General features: G+C 48.8%; 1 protein-coding gene across 1 annotated transcript in view; it reads right to left on the bottom strand.

Moving 5' to 3' along the window:
• The window catches only part of ZNF8 (zinc finger protein 8), a 69,172-nt gene extending 45,328 nt beyond the window's left edge, over window positions 1–23,844 (bottom strand). The window contains 5 exon segments of the mRNA XM_033224714.1: window positions 9,109–9,192; window positions 9,470–9,596; window positions 12,177–12,268; window positions 22,859–22,927; window positions 23,746–23,844. Coding sequence (XP_033080605.1) covers window positions 9,109–9,192; window positions 9,470–9,596; window positions 12,177–12,209 — 244 coding nt within the window. The 5' untranslated portion in view covers window positions 12,210–12,268; window positions 22,859–22,927; window positions 23,746–23,844.
• Window positions 23,845–27,290: the final 3,446 nt, after the last annotated feature.

Raw genomic sequence — 27,290 nt, 5'->3', positions numbered from 1 at the left:
CTGCCTCAGCCTCCGAGTAGCTGGGACTACAGGCGCCCGCCACCTCGCCCGGCTAGTTTTTTGTATTTTTAGTAGACGGGGTTTCGCCGTGTTAGCTAGGTTGGTCTCGATCTCCTGACCTCGCGATCCACCCGTCTCGGCCTCTCAAAGTGCTGGGATTACAGGCTTGAGCCACCGCGCCCGGCAGCGGCTGTGTTTTTTTTTTTTTTTTTTTTGAGACGGAGTCTTGCTCTGTCTCCAGCTGGAGTGCAGTGGCCGGATCTCAGCTCACTGCAAGCTCCGCCTCCCGGTTTACGCCATTCTCCTGCCTCAGCCTCCGAGTAGCTGGGACTACAGGCGCCGCCACCTCGCCCGGCTAGTTTTTTGTATTTTTAGTAGAGACGGGGTTTCACCATGTTAGCCAGGATGGTCTCGATCTCCTGACCTCGTGATCCGCCCGTCTCGGCCTCCCAAAGTGCTGGGATTACAGGCTTGAGCCACCGCGCCCGGCCTTTTTTTTTTTTGAGCAGGAGTCTTGCTCTGTTGCTCAGGCTGGAGTGCAGTGGCACGATCTCGGCTCACTGCAAGCTCTGCCTCCTGGGTTCATGCCATTCTCCCCCCTCAGCCTCCTGAGCGCTGGGACTACAGCGCATGCCACCATGCCCAGCTACTTATTTATTTATTATTTATTTATTTATTTATTTATTTATTTTTTTGAGGCGGAGTCTCGCTCTGTCGCCCGGACTGGAGTGCAGTGGCCAGATCTCAGCTCACTGCAAGCTCCGCCTCCTGGGTTTCCGCCATTCTCCTGCCTCAGCCTCCCAAGTAGCTGGGACTACAGGCGCCGCCACCTCGCCCGGCTAGTTTTTTGTATTTTTAGTAGAGACGGGGTTTCACCGTATTAGCCAGGATGGTCTCGATCTCCTGACCTCGTGATCCGCCGTCGCGGCCTTCCAAAGTGCTGGGATTACAGGCTTGAGCCACCGCGCCCGGCTTATTTATTTTTTAGTAGAGATGGGTTTCACCGTGTTAGCCAGGATGGTCTCAATCTCCTGACCTCATGCTCCGCCTGCCTCAGCCTCCCAAAGAGCTCGGATTACAGCCATGAGCCACCGCACCTGGTCTGTGCTGCTGTTCTAAGCAGAGTTGGGCTAGTATGCTGCCTGTGGTGCAGTTTGGCCCCAGTGTTCTTTGGAATTTAAAAATCAAATTGCCATGGAAACTGCTTTACCCAAAATTTTGGTTCACAGCCTTCACTGGATTACCTACTGGGGTAAAGAAAGTGTAACCATGTAAAACCAGTGAGCTTGTATTGCTATCTCATGGCTAGAGTCCCAAGGTAAAAGCTATTGGATCTTTGTTTGGGTGTGAGTATACATGTCTACATGTGTTTATTTGTATGTACATTTATTGTTATATGTTATGCCTACCAAATTGTCTTATAAGTGAAAGAATGCTCATAAATAAGTCCAAGCGATTTCCGAGTTCATGTGACTTAAGTAAATCTTTTTTTTTTTGAGACGGAGTCTTGCTCTGTCACCCAGCCTGGAGTGCAGTGTCATGACCTCGGCTCACTGCAGTCTCCGCCTCCTGGGTTCACGCCATTCTCCTGCCTCAGCCTCTCAAGTAGCTGGGACTACAGATGCCCGCCACCACGCCCAGCTAATTTTTTGTATTTTTAGTAGAGATGCAGTTTCACCATGTTAGCCAGGATGGTCTCAATCTCCTGACCTCGTGATCTGCCCCCCTGGGATTACAGGCATGAGCCACCGCGCCCAGCTGACTTAAGTAAATCTTTGCTAAAGAAGCTGGCTTTAAAATTATTGGTAAAATGAAAATAGAAATGTCTTCAGAATTGTCAACATATATGGTTTTATACTTGTCTTTGCAAGATATTTAAAGGTGTCAGTGTTTGGCATACAAGGTTATAAAAGTATTAACCCAGCCAAAACAAAAAATGGTCCTGGTTTGTATGCTTTCTTTGATAAATGAGACTAGTTTGGCCGGGCATGGTGGCTAGCACCTGCAATCCTAGCACTTTGGGAGGCCAAGGTGGGCAGATAACCCTGAGGTCAGGAGTTCGACACCAGCCTGGCCAACACAGTGAAAACCCATCTCTACTAAAAATAAAAAAATTAACTGAACATGGTGGCGCATGCCTGTTGACCCAGCTACTCAGGAGGCTGATGCAGGAGAATCACTTGAACCCAGGAGATGAAGGCTGCAGTGAGCCGACATTGTGCCTCTGCACTCCAGCCTGGGCAAAACAGCAAGGCTCTGTCTCAAAAAATAAATAAACAAATGAGACTAATTTAATGTTGTTAGCTGAATCTTCTGAGTTATTGGAAAAATACCTGTGTATTTAACTTTGAGGCTTGTTTTCAGTGAGCAAATGATATTCATTGGTAATAAAAAAAAAATGGCTAACAAGGAAATAACTAACTTTAGAGGATGGTGTCTAATATCTTAGTTTTCAGAAGTAATCTAGATAAAATGTTAAAATGAAAGAATTGAGTACATGAAATTGGGATAAATGTTTTAGGTAAACTCTTTGTGTAATTTAAAATCTTAAAATTGTTTTTGATGTTCATTGGCTACCTGGGTCATTTACAAATAAGAAAGGATTATGGGTAGGGTGCGGTGGCTCATGCCTGTAATCCCAGCACTTTGGGAGGCCGAGGTGGGTGGATCACAAGGGCAGGAGATCAAAACCATCCTGCCCAACATGGTGAAACCCCGATTCTACTAAAAATCCAAACATGAGCTGGGTGTGGTGACGTGTGACTGTAATCCCAGCTACTTGGGAGGCTGAGGCAGAAGACCTGCTTGAACCAGGGAGTCAGAGGTTGCAATGAGCTGAGATTGCACCACTGCACTAGCCTGGTGGTAGAGCAAGACTCCATCTCAAAAAAAATAATAAATAATAAATAAAAAGGAAGGATTGTAATATGGGGAAATATGTTTCTAAAAGTTGTGGAATTCTTTTCATCTATAAAATGCTCATATCTAATAGCTCAGGATTTCTTGCTTTTTAGGGTTTCACTAAAATTTAAGGTTACTAAGGATAAGAATTATCATTAACAAATGATTCTGTATACAAAAAGTGCCAAAAAAGATGTGCTATTGGTGAGAAAGAGAATGATTTTGTGTAGTTCAGAGGTTGTCTAAAGGTTGATTCAGGTTGTTGACTTAAAAAAAAGGATTATTTATGAAACAAAGTACTAAGAAACCATTAAGTAGGGCAGAGAGAGGTGAAGAAAGTTATATATATGAAGATGTATTCTTGGTAGGGAAGGATGTAGCAATAATAATCTTGTATGAGAAAGGATCTTGTATGGTAAATTATTGTCCTAAAGTAAAATGAATGGTTGTTTAAAAAGCGGGATGTTTAAGACAAGTCAGGAAGTCCAGGCATGTCATAGATGGTCTGTGTAAGTCATGAAAATGATTCATGTAAAAAAAAGTAGAATGTACTTTTGGTAAAAGGCAAGAGAATGTGGATTTCTTGCATAAGTTTGGAGGGTTAAAGGACAAGTTGTAGAAGGTTTATGAAAAATTAATTGTAGAAGGCATTCTGTGTGTGAACATATTGGCTAAGGTTAAATGAGATGAATGACAATTAGACCTCACTGATATACCAGCTTGCAAAGGATAAAAGTTTCTGCCAGTACTATTAGACACCTTTACTGACTGGGTTGAAGTGTACCCTACCAGAACACAGAAGGCTGATAAAGTTATAAAGGTTCTCTTAAAGGAAATAATCCCCTGGTTTGGGTTACCTCAAAGCTTCCAAAGGGATAACGGCTCATCTTTTGTCTCCCAAGTAACTCAAGGGATTTCTAAGGTTCTCAGAATCAAATATTATTTACATTCAGCATGGAGACCTCAATCCTCCAAAAAAGTGGAAAGAGCTAATCAAACTCTAAAATAGGAGTTAGCTAAGCTATGTCAGGAAACATCAGAAACTTGGATCTGCTTACTGCCCATAGCCCTTTTAAGAATCTGTAATTCCCCTAGAGAAAAAATTAATATGAACTCACACAAATATTATATAAAGGGCCATTTTTAACTAATGATCTAATCTCCGATCCAGAAATATCCAGTTTAATAAAATACCTAGTTAACCTGGGATAATTTCAGCAGGCTTTACCAAAGTTTGGAACTCAAAAGCTCCCCACACCAGGAACTAACCACCAACCCCAAATCAGGCCAAGAGTACTCGTTAAAACATAGAAGGAAGGATCACCTGCTCAACAATTACAACCCAAGTGGAAGAGACCATTTTCAATGGTACTGGCCATGCCTTCTGGGGTCAAAGTACTAGGATTAGATAGTTGGATACATCTTTCTGGTGTCAAGCCTGTGTTATGTGAAGTCCTGGACCTGGAACCTGAAGCTCCCATCAGCCACTACACCTGTGAACTTGTGAAAGACCTGAAGTACCTGTTTAAAAGACAGCCAAAAGATAAGTAAAAGCCTACCAACTTTCCCTGGTGTCTTTGTTGCTTAGTTACTTTAAACTGGATAATAGTAGCCACTGTTATATTTTTACAATTTAATTGCTTTCTTCTAAACGAATGGAATCACTTCCTTTGTAATAATTAAGCAAAGTGTTTTAATTCATTCTTATAACAAGTATTCTGGAACAGCATAGTTATCCACCCCCTGAAGTTCCTATTCTATAGCACAAAATAACAAATAAGTATTTTTTTTTTTTTGGTTCCATAATGGTCACCCACAGCCTGTGTATACAGGACCATGCACAATAGGAATCAGCTTTATTTTACAACAGAGCTTCTCGTTGCCCCTCCAGCAATTAATGGATTTTGGGTATTTATTAAGAACTTTACATTTAACTCAAAGACAGTTAAATACCACCAGCCCAGCTTTGGCAAAGGACTGTTGGCTTTGTTTATCTCCAGCATCATTCAAATACATTACCACCCCGATCCCAGCCCAATCTTTGGCCCTGGGGGAAAACAATGAACTACAATGACAGGACAAGCAGTAAACCTTCTCCAGGACTATCAGAGCACCCTTTCTGGGGTTGCATCCCCACAGAAACCCATTTGAGGCCCAACATCAATGTACACAGAGCTAAAATTCCAGGTGCTACTTTGTATTAAGAGAAGCCAAAATTTTGGTCAGGCCCTGGGAACCTTGAAAAGTCATCAATGTAACTACACCCTAGAGATTAACCCCTCACATGATCACATAAACTACACAGTTACCCAGACTGTGTCATTTAGAAAACCTGTATAGTTTTCATGGAAACCATCCCAGATAAGGGCACCTCAAAGAATATACAGTCTAAGTACTGTCAAGATAAGCCCAAGAGCTGTGTTCACATTTTCCTTTGGGAAGACTGTACTAATCCTCAGACATCTAGTTTTGTTTTGGTTCCCCAGTACGAAATACCTCTGGATGCTTGTTGGTAGACACTAAGCCTAACTACCTCCAGTGGGAAAATGGAATTGCTGGGGCAACTCAGGATATTTCCCAAGGTCCTTTCCTGTCTTTAACTGGGGCCACCTTCATAGGGACCTTAACCACTTGGGAAAGTGAAAACAACAAGCTAACTCACATGTTCACCATAGAAAATTCTTGTCTTGAAAAACTAGGAGCCTTTTTCCTGTGTGGAACTAGTTCTTACTTATGTTTACCAGCCAATTGGACTGGAACCTTTACACTTGTTTATTTAGCCTCTGAAATTAATATAGCTCCCAAGAACCAATCCCTCATTATACCTTTAACTGCAACTGCCAGACACAAATGAACCATCCAACTCACATCCCTTTTGGTAGGACTACAAATAACTGCGGGAGTGGGAACGGGAGATAGCAGGGTTGCAACATCCCTATCCTATTACCAATGCTTTTCCAAGGATTTTATGGAAAGCTTGGATGACACTGCCCAAAGTAAAAAAGAAAAAAAAAGAGACAGACATTGCCCAAAGTATAGTCACCATACAAAATCATATAGATGCCTCAGCAGCAGTTGCTTTGCAAAACAGAAGGGGATGAGATCTAACTGCTGTAAAGGGGGGCTTATGTCTTCTTCTAGAGGAAGAATGCTGTTTCTATGCCAACCAATGAGGACTAGTAAGAAATGCCACCTGAAAACTACCCAACTGGGCCTCTAAGATACACAACAGCTATCTGACTCATGGGGCTCCTGGTCAAAAATGCTAACTTGGGGTCATGGCTCCTTCCTCTGGCCAGTCCATCAGTAATGACTATACTTGTCTTGGTTTTTGGACTGTGTTTGTTAAATATCTTAACCAAATTCATTTCCTGTCACCTAGACACCATCAAGCTTCAGATGATCATGCAACAATGTTTCCAGCCAGTTCCAGGTGGAGACACCACCCTTGGCCATCAAGAAGCTATCCTGTCTCCACTAGACAGGGTGGGGAGAGTTCTGTGATTCCCCAGTAGATAGGGACTGTGCCTAAGGTCAGCATAAAGCAGTTACAGAAGAAAGACTATCAATCCCTTCACCTCCCATAAAGATTTATGAGGATCACGTCTTTCAGGGGGGAAATGAGGTAGGAGAACAGGGTCTGAAGGCAGGGAACTTGGGTGATTAATGCTGACTTCCTGGAACTGAATCAAAAGGAAAACCCAAACGTTCCACACCCCAAGTAACAAAAGGATCAGAGGCAACCCCCGCCTTCTGTGTCACAGATCAAAAATGGAAAGTGCCTCTTCCTGCAACCAATAAGACTGGTCACATTGGCCTAGTTTTCATTTGCATAGAGGTATAACTTTGTAACTTCACTTCAGCCTCTGGTTGGTCACCTTCCTCAACCAATCAGACTAGTCATGGGCCACTACTTCATTTACAGAGGATATAAACCAAATAACCAATGAGAAACCTCTAGAGGGGATTTAAACCCCAGAAAATTCTGTAACCTGTGCTCCTGAGCTGCCTGCTCCAGACCACTCCCACTGTGTGGAGTGTGCTTTCATTTTGATAAATCTATGCTTTTGCTGCTTCATTCTTTCATTGCGTTATGCATTTTGTCCAATTCTTTGTTCCAAATGCCAGGAACCTGGACATCCTCTACCAGTAACACCAGGGGCTGGGGATGAGGGAGGGATGAATGGGTAGAGCACAGAGGATATTCAGGGTAGTGGAACTACTCTGTCTGATATTATAATGGTGGATACGTGACATGGTACATTTGTCCAAATGCACAGAATATACAACATAAGGAGTGAAGCCTGGCCAGGTGCAGTGGCTCATACCTGTAATCCCAGCACTTCGGGAGGCTGAGGTGGGAGGATCACTTGAGCCCACGAGTTCAAGACAAGCCTGGGGAACACAGTGAGACTTCATCTCTACAGAAAATTTTTAAATTAGCCAGGTATGGTGGCGTGTAGCTGTGGCACTAGCTACTGGGGTACGGAGAGGTGAGAGGATCACTTAAGCCCAGAAGGTCAAGGCTACAGGGAGCTATGACTGTACCACTGTCTCAAAAAAAAAAAAAAAAAGCGTGAACCCTATCAAAAACTATGGACTTTGGGTGATAATGATGCCTCAAGGGCCAGGCATGGTAGCTCACGCCTGTAATCCTAGCATTTTGGGAGGCTGAGAGGGGCGGACTATGAGGTCAGAGATCGAGACCATCCTGGCCAACATGGTGAAACCCTGACTATGCTAAAAATACGAAAATTAGCTGGGCGTGGTGGTACGTGCCTGTAGTCCCAGCTACTCGGGAGGCTGAGGCAGGAAAATCGCTTGAACCCGGGGGGCAGAGGTTGCAGTGAGCTGAGATCACACCACTATACTCTAGCCTGGTGACAGAGTGAGACTCTGTCTGAAAAAAAAGAAAAAAAAAATGATGCCTCAAGATAGGTTTGTCGATTGTAACAGACATACAATACAAATGCAAGTTGTTAACGGCAGGAGAAACTGCATGTGTGTGTGTAGGACAGCAGACATGGGAACTCTATACTTTCTCCTCAACTTACCTACAAACCTAAAACTGCTCTAAAAAATAAAGTCTATTAGCCTGGGCAACATGGTGAAATCCTATCTCCATTAAAAATACAAAAATTAATGGCCGGGCACAGTGGCTCACACCTGTAATCCCAGCACTTTGGGAGGCTGAGGTGGGTAGATCACCCAGGTCGGGAGTTCAAGACCAGCCTGACCTATATGGAGAAACCCCGTCTCTAATAAAAATACAAAATCAGGGCTGGACACGGTGGCTCACACCTGTAATCCCAGCACTTTGGGAGGTCGAGGCGGGCAGATCACGAGGTCAGGAGATCGAGATCATCCTGGCTGACATGGTAAAACCCTGTCTCTACTAAAAGTACAAAAAATTAGCCAGGCGTGGTGACGGGCGCCTATAGTCCCAGGTACGCGGGAGGTTGAGGCAGGAAAATGCCATGAACCCGGGAGGCGGAGCTTGCAGTGAGCCGAGATTGCGCCACTGCACTCCAGCCTGGGTGACAGAGCGAGACTCCGTCTAAAAACAAAAACAAAAACAAAAAATTAGCCAGGCGTGGTGGCGCATGCCTCTAATCCCAGCTACTTGGGAGGCTGAGGCAGGAGAATCACTTGAACCTGGGAGGTGGAGGTTGTGGTGAGTCAAGATTGTGCCATTGCACTACAGCCTGGGCAACAAAAGCGAAACTCTATCTTAAAAAACAAAAACAAAAAAATTAGCCAGGTGTGGCGGTGTGCACCTGTAGTCCAAGCTACTAGGGAGGCTGATACATGAGAATTGCTTGAGCCAGCGAGGTGGGGGCTACAGTGAGCCAAGATAGCACCACTGCACTTCAGCCTGGGCAACAGAGTGAAACCCTATCTCAAAAAATAATAAAAAAATACATTAATTAAAAACAAAACAAATGAAGTAAAGAGGCCTAAATGGTTGGGATGATGAACTGTTCTGGAACTGATTATGGTGAGGGTTCCACACTCAGGGAAGACACTGGAAGCCATGAACTGCACACTTCGAATGGGTGAACTCCTTTGAATGGCGGAACTGCTGCAGAGAGCACCCAAAGAAGCTTCCTCCAAACAAGGCTCCCTCCTTGGCCCCTGGGGCCCTGCGGAGAGCTCTCTGTCCAAGTTTGTTAACTGTGAGTTGCTCACCACAAGGTCTGCTCTTACCTCGGGGGGCCACCTGCTCTGCCCTGCACAGGTCCTCTTCTTGCTCCAGCTGAGAGATCACATCAGATTTGGAAAGGAAAAGCCCTGGTCAAAGAGGGAAAAAGGACTTGCTCCTCTGCTTGGAAACCAAGAACCATGTCCTGGGTCCAAACTTCAGCCCCTAGTGCCATCCCGAGGAAACTCCCCACTGCTGGGACTACAAGTCCTGTCCCAGAGCTAGAGTGAGGGGCAACCCCTGGGACCTGCACCTGAAAGGGACCTGCTTCCAGTATCTTCCAGCCCATCCCGGAACACCCTTCAGAACTTGGTACAGCTTTGAGTCCTGGGGGTAGAACCTCCTTCCATGGGCACAGCCCCTTACCCAGGGAGACAATATGCTCCCAGGTCTCCAGTGTCACCTCTCGGTACAGTGTCCTCTGGGCCAGGTCCAGCTGTTCCCACTCCTCCTGTGTGAATGCCATAGCCACATCCTCGAAGCACACAGATGCCTGAAACAGGGCACTTGTTACTGCTCAGAGACCCCAGGTCCTCATGCCCTCATAGAGGTACCTGCTAAGGCCTAAATGTTGGTGTCCCCCACTAAAATTCACACACTGGAACCTAATACCCAGTGAGACAGTGTTAAGAGGTGGGGTCTTTACAAAGCAATTAATGTCCTCATAAAAGAGGCTTGAGGGGCGCCTGTGTTCACCTTCTACCATATGAGGACACATAAAAGGTGCCATCTATGAGACAGCAGGCCCCAACCAGACCAACTCTGTTGACACACTGATCTTGGACCTACCAGCTTCCAGAACTGTGAGCAGTAAATTCTGTTGTTTGTAAATTACTCATTCTAAGGTATCTTATTATAGCAACCCAAATGGACTGGGACAGCTCCATGTATGTGGTCTATACCGTTACTTTTCTGGGCATCTCACCTCTTGCCAGTCACAGCAGTAGTCCTGATTTCTGGACTGGAAATGACAGGAACTCCACTAGGAGATCCTCACCCACTGCCTCTCTACAAAATCACAGATTCGAAACGAGGTAAGAAAGATGCTCTAAATCAGGGGTGGGAAAACTACAGCCTGTAGGACAAATCAGGGCTGTGGTGTGTTTTCAACAGGCTAATGCTATAGAATGAACTGTTCCCCAAATTCACATGTTGAACCCTAACTCCCAAAGTGACTGTTTAAGAAGGTGATTGGCCAGGCACGGTGGCTCACGCCTATAATCCCAGCACGTTGGGAGGCCAAGGTGGGCAGATCACGAGGTCAGGAGTTCGAGACCAGCCTGGCCAACCTGGTGAAACCCAGTCTCTACTAAAAATACAAAAATTAGCCGGGCACGGTGGCACGTGCCTGTAATCCCAGCTACTCAGGAGGCTGCGGCAGAAGAATCACTTGAACCTGGGAGGCGGAGGTTGTAGTGAGCTGAGATTGTGCCATTTTACTCCAGCCTCGGTGACGGAGCGAGACTCCATCTCAAAACAAATAAACAAACAAACAAACAAAGAAGGTGATTAAGGTTAAATGTTTAAAAACTGCTTAAGAAGGTGATTGAGGCCGGGTGTGGTGGCTCAAGCCTGTAATCCCAGCACTTTGGGAGGCTGAGGCGGGTGGATCACGAGGTCAGGAGATCGAGACCATCCTGGCTAACATGGTGAAACCCCATTTCTACTAAAAAAAATACAAAAAACTAGCTGGGCGAGGTGGCGGGCGCCTGTAGTCCCCGCTACTCGGGAGGCTGAGGCAGGAGAATGGCGTAAACCCGGGAGGCGGAGCTTGCAGTGAGCTGAGATCCGGCCACTGCACTCCAGCCTGGGCGACAGAGCGAGACTCCGTCTCAAAAAAAAAAAAAAAAAAAAAAAAAAGAAGGTGATTGGGGGCTGGGCGTGGTGGTTCACACCTGTAATCCTAACACTTTGGGAGGCTGAGGTGGGTGGATCACTTGAGGTCAGGAGTTCGAAACCAGCCTGGCCAACATGGTGAAACCCCATCTCTACAAAAAATTAGCTGGGTGTGGTGGCGGGCACCTGTAATCCCAGCTACTTGGGAGGCTGAGGCAGGAGAATTGCTTGAACCCAGGAGGTGGAGTTGCAGTGAGCCGAAACTGCGCCCCTGCACTGCAGCCTGGGCAACAGAACAAGACTCTGTCTCAAAAAACAAACAAACAAACAAACAAAAAAAACAAAAGAAGGTGATTAAGATTAACTGAGGTCATAAGGGTGGGACCCTAACCCAATAGGACTGGAGTCCTTATAAGAAGAAGAGGTTGGGTATGGTGGCTCATGCCTGTGATCCCAGCACTTTGGGAGGCTGAGGCCGAAGCATCTCTTGAGTCCAGGAGTTTGAGACCAGCCTGAGCGACATGGCAAAACCCTGTCCTCACTAAATATATAATAAATTCGCCAAGCATGCTAATGCATGCCTGGAGTCTCAGCTATTGGAGAGGCTGAGGTGGGAGGATCGCTTGAGCCCAGGAGTTCAAGGTTGCTGTGAGCCAACATCATGCTGCTGCCCTCCAGCTTGGGCAATAGGAGATACTACGTCAAAAAATAAAATAAGAAGAGGAAAGACACCAGAGCACATGCGTACTCTCTTTCTCTCTCCTTACTACATAAGGACACAGTGGGACAATGGCTGTCTGCAAGCCAGGAAGAGAGGGCCCTCACCATTTACAGGGGACCCGGTAGGTAGGTAACTACAGTGCTTTAAGGGGACACTCCCCCAGCCAGGGGTGTCCGTGAGGGTTGAGGGCCCAGTGTGGCTGTCGGGGTGTAGGGCTCAGCTCCATCCATCCCCAAGGGCCTGAGAAGCAACCACAAGCAAAATGTCGGAAGCACAGACCCGGCCTGATGGAACAGGCATGGGAGACTTGTGCTGGGTCTAGTCTAGGGAGCTCTAGGCTCATCCACGCTGGTGACGGGTGCCGCACTTTACTGCAGGGAACTGGAGCGTTTCACTGGGAAGCACTGGCCAGCACTGGAGCACTCCTGTGTGACAGCCTGCAGGGGCGGGTGCTATTCCTGGACCCATTTTACATCTGTGGAGACCAAGGCACTGAGAGCAAAGACCCCCACTCACCTGGGGCGGAACCAGCTTAGAACGTGCTTCCATTTCCTCCCTGCACCTGAAGAGGCTGCTGTGTAGAGGGCAGAGGTCCTCAAGAGACCAGTCTGGAGTGGAAAACAAGCAGATATTCAGCCCCTCGGCTCCCGCACACCTCCAGGGCCCATACCCACCCCTAGAGAACAAGGGGCTGGCCAGCGACAAGCAGGGCTTCCCAGGTGCAGGAATGGGCCTCACGCCTGGGTACAGACCTGGGCTACCTCAGGCTCAGGGGACGTGCCCAGTCACATGCTGGGTGTCTCCGCTGTGAGCCCAGACATGCAGCAGCCCCCTCAACAGTCAAGGGCAAGGAGGGGCATTTTCCCTATCATTTCATGACTAAGGAAGGGAGACGGAGGCCAGGTGACTAAGTAATTGTACATTTAGCATATCACAACGTAGCATAAGCTGTTTTCAGGAATGATGACAATGGGGCGTGGGGACAAGGAGGATGTGACACTCCCCAGCAGGGCGGCGCAGGGGACTTCCCTCGGCTCTGGGAGGGGGTGTTGTCCAGGGATGCCCTCCCTTGGTCTCAGCTGGAAGTGCCAGGATGCTGCCTACTGCCAGGGCACGACTGTCACCCTCTCTCCTGAACTCAGTCACCAAACCCTTCATATCTTCTGCTTGTCTAATCCCCTTGCAGCAGTCACATCACTGTCCTACTGAGAGTTTGGCAAAAACCCTCCCGAGTGGCACCAAACCCTTCCACACATCTGACTCCCATCACCACATCGGCACTGAAGCACACCCTCTGCAGGCTCCCACAGGTTACTCGAGACCACTGAACATTCCAGAAACGCCTCCGGTATCTCTGCCTTTGCTCATATGACTACGCTCGCTTGATCTGATGGTGCTTTCATTTGTACAATGCTTTCTAGTTCATGAAGAGCCTTGAACTCTGACCCCAAAGGCCAGCGTGGTGGCTCATGCCAGGAATCCCAACACTTTGGAAGGCTGAAGCAGGCGGACTGCTTGAGTCCGAGAGCTCAAGACCAGCCTAGGCAACAAAGTGAGACCTCCTCTCTATAAAAACATTAGCCAGGCCGGGTGCAGTGGCTCACACCTGTAATCCCAGCATTTTGGGAGGCCGAGGCGGGCGGATTACAAGGTCAGGAGATGGAGACCATCCTGGCGAACACGGTGAAACCCCGTTTCTACTAAAAATACAAAAAATTAGCCGGGCATGGTGGCGGGTACCTGTAGTCCCAGCTACTCGGGAGGCTAAGGTAGGAGAATGGTGTGAACCCAGGAGGTGGAGGTTGCAGTGAGCCGAGATCATGCCACTGCACTCCAGCCTGGGCGATAGAGCCAGACTTTGTTTCAAAAAAAAAAAAAAAAAAAAAACCCTTAGCCAGCCGGGCACAGTGGCTCACACTTGTAATCCCAGCATGTTGGGAGGCTGAGGTGGGCAGATACAAGGTCAGGAGTTCAAGACCAGCCTGGCCAAGATGGTGAAACCCTATCTCTACTAAAAATACAAAAATTAGCTGGGCATGGTGGCCTGTGCCTGTAATCCCATCTACTCAGAAAAAAAAAGCGAAACAATTCCCATTTGGGCTAGCAGAGCAGATAAAGGCAGCCATTGCAGACGCCGAACAGTTATCATTCTTCCGGTTTGAACGCTGGCATTTTTCTTGCCCCATATTCTCAGAAAAAAAAAAAAAATTTCCCTGGAATATCAGGTATCAAGCCATGCATTGCGGAAATCTCGCTTTCTCTGTGCCATATTTTTTTTGGCAGTTTTCACCTTTCCTTTCAAAAGCTTGGGAAATTTCTTCCACCAGCATCATCTCCTGCAGATGTTGGGGTGCCATCTCCTGCAGATGTTGGGGTGCTGGTCCCCGCTCTGGCCAGGAACACAGAGCCTAAGCATGGGCCACCTCACAGAAGCCTCAACACTCGCAGCTGCTGGTATGTCACCCCAGTGATGCTCTCATTTCCCAGGCAATTTCTTCAGAGAACTCTCCTGCTCTCAAACACTCCTGGTGCCTGAGGCCTCCTTTCCTACGCTGAATTCTGCAGGGATACTCTCCCCTCTAGGCATGACCTTCGTGGCAGGTCCTAATCTCTCTTCCGAACAGACACAACATTCTTCAGGCAAACCAAGCGCTCAAGTCCTCCAAGAACAAGTGGAAAGAGAGAGCTGGAAGTGAACAGCAAATTCAGTGCTGAAACAGAAGACAAAGACAATGCAATGCAAAGAACTGCATGCGACCTCAGTGCCAGGGGAGGACAGACAAGGCATCAACACCCACAAAAGAAATGGAATGTAGGTGGGGTGCGGTGGCTCACGCCTGTAATCCCAGCACTTTGAGAGGCCGGGGCAGGCAGATCACGAGGTCAGGAGATCGAGACCATCCTGGCTAACATGGCGAAACCCCGTCTCTACTAAAAAATACAAAAAAATTAGCCGGCGTGGTGGCGGGCGCCTGTAGTCCTAGGTACTCAGAAGGCTGAGGAAGGAGAATGGCATGAACCCGGGAGGTGGAGCTTGCAGTGAGCTGAGATTATGCCACAGCACTCCAGCCTGGGTGACAGAGCGAGACTCCATCTCAAAAAAACAAAAAGAAAAGAAATGGAATGTGAATGATTAGAATTGCTATTAGATGACAAGTTTGGGAAAGAGGCATTCACACCCTACCAAAAAAGGTTTAAAGTATAATATAAGCTATGACAAAATGTTCAACTTGCAAGACTTAGAGCTGGTGTGAGTATGTACACATTTATCTGACTCTCAACATTAAACTTACTCAAAAGAACAAAGTGGGCCAGGCACAGTGGCTCACGCCTGTAATCCCAACACTTTGGGAGGCCAAGGCGGGAGCATCGTTTGAGCCCAGGAGTTCGAGAATTGCCTGGGCAACACAGGGAGACCCTATCTCTACAAATATATATACATATATATTTTTTTTAATTGGCCGGGCGTGGTGGTGCATGTGTGTGGTCCCAGGTTCTTGTGAGGCTGAGGCAGCATGATTGCTTGAGCCCCGGAGGTTGAGGTTGCAGTGAGTAGTGATCGTGCCACCACACTCCAGCCTCAGTGACAGAGTGAGACCCTGTCTCAAACAACAAAAAGAAAGGAAAAGAGAAAGAGGAGAAGGAGAAAGAGAAGGAGATAAAGAAAAAAACGACCCCTACCCCAAAAAGGTAAATGCTAAACCCATCATTCCATGATGCTGAAATGGTCACACTGCCACATCACACACACATTACAGGGAGTGTGCAGGGCTGGTTTAGCAAGCCTGGGTTGTCCACACCCTGCACTTTTCTTTTTTTTTTGAGACAGAGTTTCACTCTGTCACTCAGGCTGGAGTGCGGTGGCACGATCTCAGCTCACTTCAACCTCCACCTCCCAGGTTCACACGATTCTCCTGCCTCAGCTTCCTGAGTAGCTGGGATTACAGGCGTGCATCACAATGCCCAGCTAATGTTTGTATTTTTTAAGTAGAGGTGGGGTTTCAGGATGTTGACCAGGCTGGTCTCAAACTCCTGACCTCAAGTGATCCACCCAGCTTGGCCTCCCAAAGTGCTGGGATTACAGCTGTGAGCTACCATGCCTGGCCGACACCCTGCACTTTCTTAAGAAAGGTCTGTGCTGTGCACGGTGGCTCACGCCTGTAATCCCAGCACTTTGGGAGGCTAAGGTGGGCAGATCATGAGGTCAGGAGATCGACACCATCCTGGCTAACACAAGGAAACCCCATCTCTCCTAAAAACATAATTAGCCGGGCGTGGTGGCAGGTGCCTGTAATCTCAGTGACAAGGGAAGCTGAGGCAGGAGAATGGAGTGAATCCAGGAGGCGGAGCTTGTAGTGAGCAGAGATCTAGTCACTGCACTCCAGCCTGGGTGACAGAGTGAGACTCTGTCTCAAAAAAGAAAAAGAAAGGTCTGATCCTTGACTGGCTGCTGGGGAGTAACCTCTGAGCCCTTGGGCTATCCTGCCTGATAAAATGTCTTTGCCTGCCAGGGGCACTGGGCCATGGTGTATTGGGGGGATCTCTGGAGGGCCTGAGTAGACAAAGTAATTTATATGGGTTCCATGCCTACATAACAGATCCCTCAATAAAAATCCTAGCCACCAAGGCTTGGGTGAGCTTCCTGGTCTACATTGGTCCACATGGTCACTGTCTACGCAACTTCACTGAGAGCTGAATGAGCTGAACGCTGGTCCTGGTCTCTCCCGGACTCCAGCTTATGTGCCTTTGCCCACTGTAATTTCTTTTTTTTTTTTTTGAGACGGAGTCTTGCTGTGTCGCCCAGGCTGGAGTGCAGTGGCGCAATCTTGGGTCCCCGCAACCTCAATCTCCTGGGTTCAAGAGATTCTCCTTTCTCAGCCTCCCAAGTGCGCGCCACCACACCTGGCTAGTTTTTGTATTTTTAGTAAAGACGGGGTTTCACCATGTTGGCCAGGCTGGTCTCGAACTCCTGACCTTGGGCGATCTGCCCACCCCGGCCTCCCAAAGTGCTGGGATTATAGGCGTGAGCCACCATGCCCGGCCTTGTAATTTTAATCTGTACCCTTTCAATGTACTAAACTGTAACTGTGAATATAAGAGCTTTTCAGAGTTCTGTGAGTCCTTCTGGTCAACCTGTGAATGGTCTCAAGGCCCCACACACAGTGAACGCCAGGCTTACTTAATAAGAAACAGGCCTTCAGGAATTTCGAGAAAGGTGGGCCATTTCTTCACAGCAGTGGTCCTCAACTGGGGGCAGTTTTGCCTTCAGGGAACATTTGGCCACGTTTGAAGACAGTTTCGGGAGTTTGGTGGGAGTGGAGCCGGGAGAAGGTGCAGAAGGGGATAGCTACTGGCTGCCGTCTGGTGGGCAGAGGCCAGGAAGGTGTAAAACATTCTTCAGCTCATGGGGCAGCCCTAGAGGATAATCTGGCCCCAAATGCTGACTGTGCTGAGCTGAGAAACTGCTTTACAGGGAGGAAGAACCTTGCGGGCAAGGCTGTGTCAGGCACAGGACTCTTCAGCCTGAGGCCAACCTCACACACCAGCAGGCGTGAAGAAAACCTGCAGCCGCAGAGCGCCCAGCCCTGTTCATTTTCACCACCTTCTCTTCCTGAACACGAAGAAAAACTCAGAGGCCAGTCAGTCAGGACAGAGTAACAGCAAATGCTGAACACTCTGCCTCCCCTGCACAAGGAGAAGAAACTCACCCTGACACCACCAAACCTGCGTCCTGTGTCCCCTCCCTATTCTGCTTGTCCCTTTGCATGCTGATCAGGGCTTTGCAATTTTTTTTTTTTTTTTTAACCGTGACTGTAGTGAGTTGAATGATGGCCACATCCTAATCCCTACAACCTGTGAATACGTGACCCTACATGGAAAGAAGAGACCCACACTGAAGATCTTTAGATGGGGAGACTCTTGGGGGTAAGCCTGGTGTCACCACAATGATCCCTACAATGAGGGAGGTAGGAGAACCAGAGACAGAGGAGAAGTGACAGCAATGGGAGGCTCCTAAGCCAGACACCCACACCCCCTCTGTACTGAGCACATCGCAGACCCTCAGAGTTTAATGTTTGAGGATTTACGACTTTTCCAAATTTCACCCTCACCTCAGCCCTATAATGACCACTCTTGCTTTCACACATGCCTGCCTTTCTGCATGTGTATGTTTAGGTTAAATATTCAAAAGCAGAATTGCCAGGCAGCTCCCAGAATGCTGCACACAGGTACACACGCAAAGGGAAGAACTGCTCCTTGAGCTGTCCTAATGCAATAGGAGAGGAAAAGCAGCAGTGTCACCATCAACAATGATGAATTCTGGGCTCGCTCCAAGTGCCAGGCTCCAGGCCAGGGATGTAGGTGGGACCCAGACCCAGCAAGGGCACAACCCCAGCCTGTGGGGCCTTTTCCCAGGTAGCAGGGAGGCCACATGAGCAAACAGGCAAGAATAATGAAGTGCAGTCAGCACTGGATCAAGGAAAGATGATAGTGCTATGGCCACAGGATGAGGTTAAGGGAGGGGAGGCACTCCAATGCACAGGCAGAGGCTGAGGCAGACTGGAAACCTCACCCCAGAGATTGGGAAGACCCTGGCACATCCCATGACCTGAGCATAGAAAAAGGCAAGGGCCACAGCTAGAGAAAGTCCCATACAAGTTGAGATTCTATCTCAGAGAGAGAGAAGGCATTGCTGGGCTTATGTAGATGTTGGCAGGCTGGAGAATCCACTGGGGGGACTAAAGGTGCAATAAGGAGAAGAAGTGGCTATCACCAAAGGCCTGACTCAAGGGACAGCAAAATGGAGAGAAGTGGGCAGATTCATTCTCTACATTGGAATTATAATCAGTTATGCGATAGAATTGGGAGTGAAGGCTCAATAATGACATCTCTTTTTCTAGATTCAAGAACTTGGGAAAGTTTCTATCTTTTCCCAGAGTGAACAAGAAGGAGGAGGGAAATCAAGACATGTTAAGGCTGGACTCAATTTCCAAGTGGGAATGTTACACAGGCAGTTACATTTGCCAGCCTGAAGCCCAGAAAAGAAATTAGGGCACCACAATAAAGACACTTAAGTTCACGAGACTCAGCAGCACTTAAACTAAACAGGAACAATTGAGTTACAGAGAGGGAACAGGACCCAGGACCAAGGGAACTCAATGATTTACAGATCTAATAAAGGAGGGGCCTTGGCCGGGCGCTCAAGCCTGTAATCCCAGCCCTTTGGGAGGCCGAGACGGGCGGATCACAGGGTCAGGAGATCGAGACCATCCTGGCCAACACTGTGAAACCTTGTCTCTACTAAAAAATACAAAAAACGAGCCGGGCGAGGTGGCGGGCGCCTGTAGTCCCAGCTACTCGGGAGGCTGAGGCAGGAGAATGGCGTAAACCCGGGAGGCAGAAGCTTGCAGTGAGCTGAGATCTGGCCACTGCACTCCAGCCTGGGCGGCAGAGGGAGGCTCCGTCTCAAAAAAAAAAGGAGGGGCCTTGTGTACACAGAAGAAAATCTGGGCCTTTTAATTTTCCGTGGGCAGAATATATTACAGATAAAAGTGTGTAGATAAATCTATAAATTATCTACTTTGACACCATACTTAAAATAATTTATTATACTCTATTTTGTCTTCCGGATAAAATTCTAAGATAAGTGTTTTAGTTTCTCACATAGTCCTTCTCATATTTCCTTTAAGTACACAATTTTTGTTTTATATCTGTGCTATGGTGTCTGGCCCATAAACATTCAAGATTAATGTATCTTCTTCCTATAGCCTTTTATCACTAAAGAGGTGATAAGGCCAGGCCTTAATCCTGTAATCATGCCTGTAATCCCAGCACTTTTGGAGGCTGACGTGGTTTGGCTGTGTCCCCGCCTAAATCTCTTCTTGAATTGTAGCTCCCATAACTCCCATGTGTCATGTTATGGGAGGGACCCAGGTAACTGAGTCATGGGGGCAGGTCTTTTCCTTGCTGTTCTTGTGACAGTCTCACAAGATCTGATGCTTTTATAAAGAAGAGTTCCCCTGCACACACCCTCTTGCCTGCTGCCACGTAAGGCGTGACTTTGCTTCTCCTTTGCCTTCTGCCATGATTGTGAGACCTCCCCAGCTATGTGGAACTGTGAGTTGATTCAACCTCTTTCCTTCATAAATTACCCAGTCTTGGGTATGTCTTTTTTTTTTTTTTTTGAGATAGAGTCTCACTCTGTTGCCCAGGCTGGAGTGCAGTGACGCGATCTCGACTCACATCAAGCCTGCAAGCTCCGCCTCCTGGGTTCACGCCATTCTCCCGCCTCAGCTTCCCAAGTAGCCGGGACTACAGGTGCCTGCCACCACGCCCGGCTTTTTTTTTTTTGAGATGGAGTCTCGCTCTGTCGCCTGGGCTGGAGTGCAGTGGCCGGATCTCAGCTCACTGCAAGCTCCGCCTCCCGGGTTTACGCCATTCTCCTGCCTCAGCCTCCCGAGTAGCTGGGACTACAGGCGCCCGCCACCACGCCTGGCTACTTTTTTTTTTGTATTTTTTAGTAGAGACGGGGTTTCACAGTGTTAGCCAGGATGGTCTCGATCTCCTGACCTCGTGATCCGCCCGTCTCGGCCTCCCAAAGTGCTGGGATTACAGGCTTGAGCCACCGTGCCCGGCCTGTATTTTTTTTTTTTAAATAGAGATGGGGTTTCACCGTGTTAGCCAGGATGGTCTCAATCTCCTGACCTTGTGATCTGCCCACCTCTGCCTCCCAAAGTGCTGGGATTACAGGCATGAGCCACCGCACCTGGCCTGGCTATGTCTTTATTAGCAGCATGAGAACAGACTATTTTTTTTTTTTTTTTTTTGAGGCGGAGTCTTGCTCTGTCGCCCAGGCTGGAGTGCAGTGGCCGGATCTCAGCTCACTGCAAGCTCCGTCTCCCGGGTTCCCGCCATTCTCCTGCCTCAGCCTCCCAAGTAGCTGGGACTACAGGCGCCCGCCACCTCGCCCGGCTAGTTTTTTGTATATTTAGTAGAGACGGGGTTTCACTGCGTTCGCCAGGATGGTCTCGATCTCCTGACCTTGTGATCCGCCCGTCTCGGCCGAGAACAGACTATTACAGAGATCAAAGCAGGAAGACTGCTTGAGCCTAGGAGTTGGAGACTAGCTTGGACAACAAAGTGAGACCGAATCTCTACAAAAAAATCAAAAAGTTAGCTGGGTGTAGTGGCATACACTTGTAGTCCCAGCTACTGAGAAGGTTGAGGTGGGAGGATCACTTGAGCCTGGAGTTCAAGGCTGCAGTGAGCTGTGATGGCATCACTGCACTCCAGCCTGGGTGACAGAGACCCTGTTTCAAAAAAAAAAAAAAAAGATAAAAGTATCCTAATGCTGTTGAACTAAAGGTCTACCTTATCTGATATTATCTTGCCACCTATTTCCTTATTTGTTTTCACTGATAGATCTATTCTCATCCTACCACCTGTTTGTCAAAGCCTGGATCATCTGACTCTTCTAAGTAGCACGTATCTTTAACTTTTTATTTTCAATTCAAAGTGTCTACTGAAACAGAGTTCTACTTATCACATTTACTGTGAGAACTAGTCTTATTTCTGCCATTACATATTATATTTTCTATTACTTTTCAAGTTCAAGACCAGCCTGGACAACATGGTGAAACCCTGTCTATACTAAAACAATAAAAAAATTAGCTGGGTGTGGTGGCACACATCTGTAGTCCCAGTAACTTGGGAGGCTGAGGCACAAGAATCGCTTGAACCCATGAGGCGGAGGCTGCACTGAGCCGAGGTCATGCCACGATTCCAGCCTGGGTGACAGAGCGAGATCCTGTCTCCAAAAAAAAAGCAAAACACCAGGACTATTTTTTGAACTTGACAAAATATTTAAGCTTCTTTAATAAAAATAAAGATCTATGAGAAAGAGAGGTGACAGTCACAAACAGTTCATAATAAAATAAACTGCACAGCTGAAAAATATAAAAAGCTGCTCTGTATTAAAGACATATAATCCCAGCACTTGTGAGGCCAAGGCAGGAGGCTCTCTTGAGGTCAGAAGTTCGAGACAAGTCTGGGCAACATGTGAGACTCCGTCTATAAAAAAAAAATAATGAAGACGTGAATCAAAACATGCTGGGGCCTATGATCTCAGCCTCCTTCCCTAGAAAATGCCCCAGGTCTTCCTACCTTTCAGAATCCACTGACCACTCAGGCTGTACTTCCTACAGGCCAGGCACTGTACCCTGTTCTCTGCTTGAATTCATGCATTTGATCTTCCTTGTAACCCCACAAAGACAATTATCAGCATTTACCCTGTTTTCTGAAAGAGGAAACCAAGGCAGAAAGAACTTGAGTAAAACTTAACTGAGGCCTTGTGGCTGGGGAGTGAGAAGTGGGGAGCTCCATAGCTCATGGCCCTAAGCACACTACCAGTCAGGCTCCCAGCCTCCCCATCTGGTACACCCCAGCCCAGCCCAGCCCAGCCCAATGCCCCTGTTCTTTTTCTTAGCATCCTTGGCCTGCGGTCCATCTCTTGGCCTCTCTGACCTGTTTGTTCTGTGTAATCTGCCCATGCCCTTGACTGCCCTCTCTGCCCAACCCTGCTAGTTTCTGAGTCCTGGGTGGTATACGAGTTCAGGAACACCAGTATCCGCTCAGTCACCATCCCCTTACAGCTGCAAGCTCATGCTCTCACTCCCTACTTCAGCCCCCTTCCACCACTGTCCTCTCTTTGCAGACAAATCAGCCTTTTAATTCACTCCAAGGGATGACTCTGCACTCTTTCAACTTCCTGGCACACAAACTCCTGCAAGCCTGCACTCATTAGTAGCTCCCTTCAAATTCTGAGGTCAGATGTCTTCTCTCTGGTCAAGATGAATCCATAGCCCAGTGCCCCACCCCCATGCCTCTTCTCCTCTCAGCTGAGGCCTGAACAGAGTGACCAACACTCACAGTTTCCCCCTCCTTATCTTGCCCATCCCTGCTCTGCTCTCTCATTCCTGAACACACACACAAACACAAATGTAGACCACACCCAAGAGGTCTGCCCAATATCCTATGTGATACTATCCTGTCCTGATGCTCCTGGCCTTCCCTGGGGAATCTCTCACTGCCTGTGTCCATTTCTGCTCTCTAACCCTGTCCTTCCTTGTCTGGAGGCATCCAAGGGCAAGAGCTAAGAACACTCACTTTGCAACCTGCTTTCAAAGTACTGCCTCCATTACCTGCTGCTGTAGGACTCTGAATGGGCCTCTTTAACCTCTCCAGGCCTCAGTTTCCTCATCTGTAGACATCTGGAAAGACAGCAAGCCCTGCCTTGTGAGGATGCTGAAAGAACTGAGTTGCATTTACAGACCTTAACATTGTGCTGACCTGCAAAAGGGGCACAACAGATGTATTCATAGTGATTATACTTGGACATAAAATTCTCCTTCTGTTCCTCATACTGGACCTGTGTGGGGGCTGAACTGGCAGAAGTCCCTCTGGCTACAGGGCTGGGGAGGGAGTTGCTTTCTCTTTCCTTTTCCAGTTTTCTCCTTCCCTGCTTGTGGGGCGATGTTTCCAATCTGCCCCAGGTTACATGTCCAGCCCAAACGTCCTGGACTTCCTGCCACTGCCATTCCCTCCTCCACATTCAGCCATGTCACCCACATGCTCCTCAACTCCCATGCAGAGACTGACCAGGAATTCCACAACTTCCTTGCACTGTGACTTCTATCCTGGCTCCACGCTGGAAACAGAAACACAGTCTTCCTCCACTCCTTCCTGTCTTTTGGTATCCCTCCTTAAACGGAGTCATTTCCACAATCAGATGTTTCCCTACTCCCTTAGACTCTGAAATCCAACCCCATGCCTTCCTCCTTAGCACTGCCTTGTACGGTCCCCATCAAATATTACCTAACACAAATGCAACCCCGATCCCTCACTTATAGGTGTTACATACACATCCCATCCTGTTCACCTCTGTAGTCTCTCCCTGGGGTGCACCAGCAGCGCTTAACCACTGCAGGCCCCCAACACCCCAGTTACCCCTGCCCTGCCAGGACTGGCCTTAATCTTCTCTTCACTTGGAAAATACACACATTCTCTTCAAGGTTCAAGCTTCACGTACCATTGGAAGAAAATGTGTCCACGTCTGGAGCTGGGATGACCTCTGGGGTCCAATAGGCGCCACCTGGTGCCACTGTATCAGGAGGCTCTTGGCTGCCACCTGTGGATAAGCCGCAGAAGATGAGCTGAGGGAGGAAAAAGGAGCCGGGAGAAGCCCACTGGGTCGGCAGCCCCAGAGCTCCATACTCCGGCCTGAATCTCCAGCCCCTGCAGCCCTCAACCCAGGCCCCCTCTGTCAGGAGGGCCCACCCAGTCCTACCCCCTGCCCGGACCTGCGAGGGGGCCCGGCCCTATCAGTTCCCTCCCAGCTCTGCAGCAAGAGAGCCTCCTGACAAGCTCAGACCCAGCCGGGCGCTGCGGCAGGGGAAATCTGACTGGACTGGCCTTCCCTGTCCCTGAGGCCGGAGAGATCCCGATCCCATCAGGACCCTGCCCTTGCCCGGCCTCGCCGCATGAGGGCCCCGCAGGCCCTGCTCGTTTCTCCGGCACGCCCAGGTCACCTGGGGCGGCTCTGGCCTGGTCCGGCGCTCCGGCTGCACCCGGCTAACAGTGAAACCTCCGCGCCAACCTTGAGGGGGCCAGACTCACCTGCACGCACCCGGCAATGGCGCTGCTTCCGGTGGCCGGCGGACGTGCCCGCGCTCCGCGCAACGAACAACTCCCAGAATTCCGCGCCGCGGCCGTTACTCCCACAGGCATATTCATTGCCAACGGGAGCTTGGGGTCCCGCGGCGGCGAGACGAGCGGTTTCCTGTGTTCGCGACTAGCATTGTGGCTTAGGGAGTTGCTTCCCGCGGCTCTGCGCCTTGGCGCGCCTGTGCCCTCCGCCTTGAACGGGCCGCGCTGGTTCACATCCGGCAACCGAAGCCGAGACTGTGGAGGCGGCGCCCGGCGTCCAGGGCGGGACTGGCGCCTGATGGGGCTCGGCGCTGTCTCTCCTCAGGGGCCTTCCCGGCGCCTTGGCCTGCTGGGGAGAGAGACGAAGACTGCGTCATGAGAACGGTCCGAGGCCGTTAACCGGGAGCCCAGGAGCAAGGGCGCCCGCCACCATCTGCGCCTGTGGCAGGGACTCGGGGACAGCCTGGGCGTGGGGACGCGTCCTAGTGACAGAAACAAAGCCCCGGGTGTGCCCACTTGGAGCATTCCGAGTGGAAGCTGGAAGCACGCTCACTGGAGGCGGCGATTCGTCCTAGGTGATTGCTCAGTCGAGCGTATTTGGCTTTCTGTAGTAGCTCCTAAGTGGGACAGGGAAAAAAATAGGGAGGCTGGCAGTTAGTGACCAAGTTCTGTTTCGTACCTATTGCTGCAGAAGTTGTGAGTCAGAGTTCTGTTATTATAAATGGTCTCATGTTCAGTCTCACTGCGTTGTGGGCCACAGTGTCTGAGACCCACCACCTGCTGACCCGTCCTGGCTCTTCAATGAGGGAGACCACAGGAAACTTTCCTACGAATGCCAGATAGGCGGGAACCACTGTGGCTCTGGCATCCTCAGCTCCTGGACTGTGTTTTTGTGTCTGGGGTACATCTGTGACTAGCCTTCCTTGGCTTGACTGTCTTGTACCTGACCTTGTCGATAGCTTTACCCAACAGTCGTCACCTTTTTACTTGCTTATTTTCATACCTGGCTAGCACGACCCCGCAATTTTTAGATTCTTCCAGGAAATCTAGAATCTAACTCCCTAAGGGAGGATCTTGATGGATTCTAAGCTAATCGGAATGGACTCAAGCCTCTTGCTGTGTGAATTAGGCAAGGGTATTCTGGCCAAGGAGAAATAAGGCTGCTAGGGGTTTCCTGGGAAGGTTCCCTCAGTCTTTTTTTTTTTTTTTTTTTTGTGAGACGGAGTCTTCCCTCTGTCCCCCAGGCTGGAGTGCAGTGGTGTGATCTCAGCTCACTGCAGGCTCCGCCTCGGGTTTACGCCTTTCTCCTGCCTCAGCCTCCTGAGTAGCTGGGACTACAGGCGCCCCCCACCACGCCCGGTTAATTTTTTGTATTTTTAGTAAAGACGGGCTTTCATCCTGTTAGCCAGGATGATCTCGATCTCCTGACCCTGTGATCCTCTGAGGCAGAAGAATGGCATGAACCTGGGAGGCGGAGCTTGTATTGAGCTGAGATCACACCACTGCATTCCAGCCCAGGCTACAAAGCGAGACTCTGTCTCAAAAAAAAAAAAAGAAAGAAAATTTCAAACATTCAAAAGTAGAGAGAATAGTGTAATGAAACCCCATGTTTCACCCATGCGTCGATCACCCTCACCTAGCTTCATTGACTGTCAGCATTCTGCCTTTTACTCTATCCCTACCTGCTCCCAGCTCCCAGGGTTATTTTGAAGCAAATCCTAGACACATCATTTCACCCATAAATACTTAAGAATTTAAGAATGTATCTCGGCCGGGCGCGGTGGCTCAAGCCTGTAATCCCAGCACTTTGGGAGGCCGAGACGGGCGGATCACGAGGTCAGGAGATCGAGACCATCCTGGCTAACACGGTGAAACCCCGTCTCTAATAAAAAATACAAAAAACTAGCCGGGCGAGGTGGCGGGCGCCTGTAGTCCCAGCTACTCGGGAGGCTGAGGCAGGAGAATGGCGTAAACCTGGGAGGTGGAGCTTGCAGTGAGCTGAGATCCGGCCACTGCACTCCAGCCTGGGCAACAGAGCAAGACTCTGTCTCATAAAAAAAAAAAAAAAAAAGGCCGGGCGCGGTGGCTCAAGCCTGTAATCCCAGCACTTTGGGAGGCCGAGACGGGCGGATCACGAGGTCAGGAGATCGAGACCATCCTGGCTAACACGGTGAAACCCCGTCTCTACTAAAAAATACAAAAAAAAACTAGCCGGGCGAGATGGCGGGCGCCTGTAGTCCCAGCTACTCGGGAGGCTGAGGCAGGAGAATGGCGTGAACCCGGGAGGCGGAGCTTGCAGTGAGCTGAGATCCGGCCACTGCACTCCAGTCCGGGCAACAGAGCGAGACTCCGCCTCAAAAAAAAAAAAAAAAAAAAAAAAAAAAAAAAAAAGAATGTATCTCTAGGGCCAGGCGCTGTGGCTCATGCCTGTAATCCCAACACTTTGGGAGGCCGAAGCGGGTGGATCACGAGGTCAGGAGATCAAGATCATCCTATCTAACAGAAACCCCGTCTCCATTAAAAATACAAAAAATTAGCTGGGCGTGGTGGCGGGCATCTGTAGTCCCAGCTACTCAGGAGGCTAAGGCAGGAGAATGGTGTGAACCCGGGAGGCAGAGCTTGCAGTGAGCCAAGACAGTGCCACTGCACTCCAGCCTGGGTGACAGAGCGAGACTCTGTCTCAAAAAAAAAAAAAAGAATATCTCTAAAAGACAATGCTTTTTTCTAGAGTGGGCAAATCCGAAGACACAAAGTGTTGTCAGGGCCTAGGGAAGTTTGAGGAGAAATTCCAGTCATTGGGAATTTGAGAAACTCTGGCTTCCTTCTGGGGTAATGAAAATGTTCTAAAATTTATTGTAGTGATGGTTGTAAAACTAAGTATATTAAACCATGTACATTTTTAGTGGATGAATGGTATGTGAATTATAT

This window comes from Trachypithecus francoisi, unplaced genomic scaffold (genome assembly GCF_009764315.1).
Source record: "Trachypithecus francoisi isolate TF-2019V2 unplaced genomic scaffold, Tfra_2.0 Lachesis_group12, whole genome shotgun sequence".
Classification (NCBI taxonomy): Eukaryota; Metazoa; Chordata; class Mammalia; order Primates; family Cercopithecidae; genus Trachypithecus; species Trachypithecus francoisi.
Note: the sequence above shows the minus strand (reverse complement) of the source record. Positions and strands in the feature narration are given on the sequence as shown.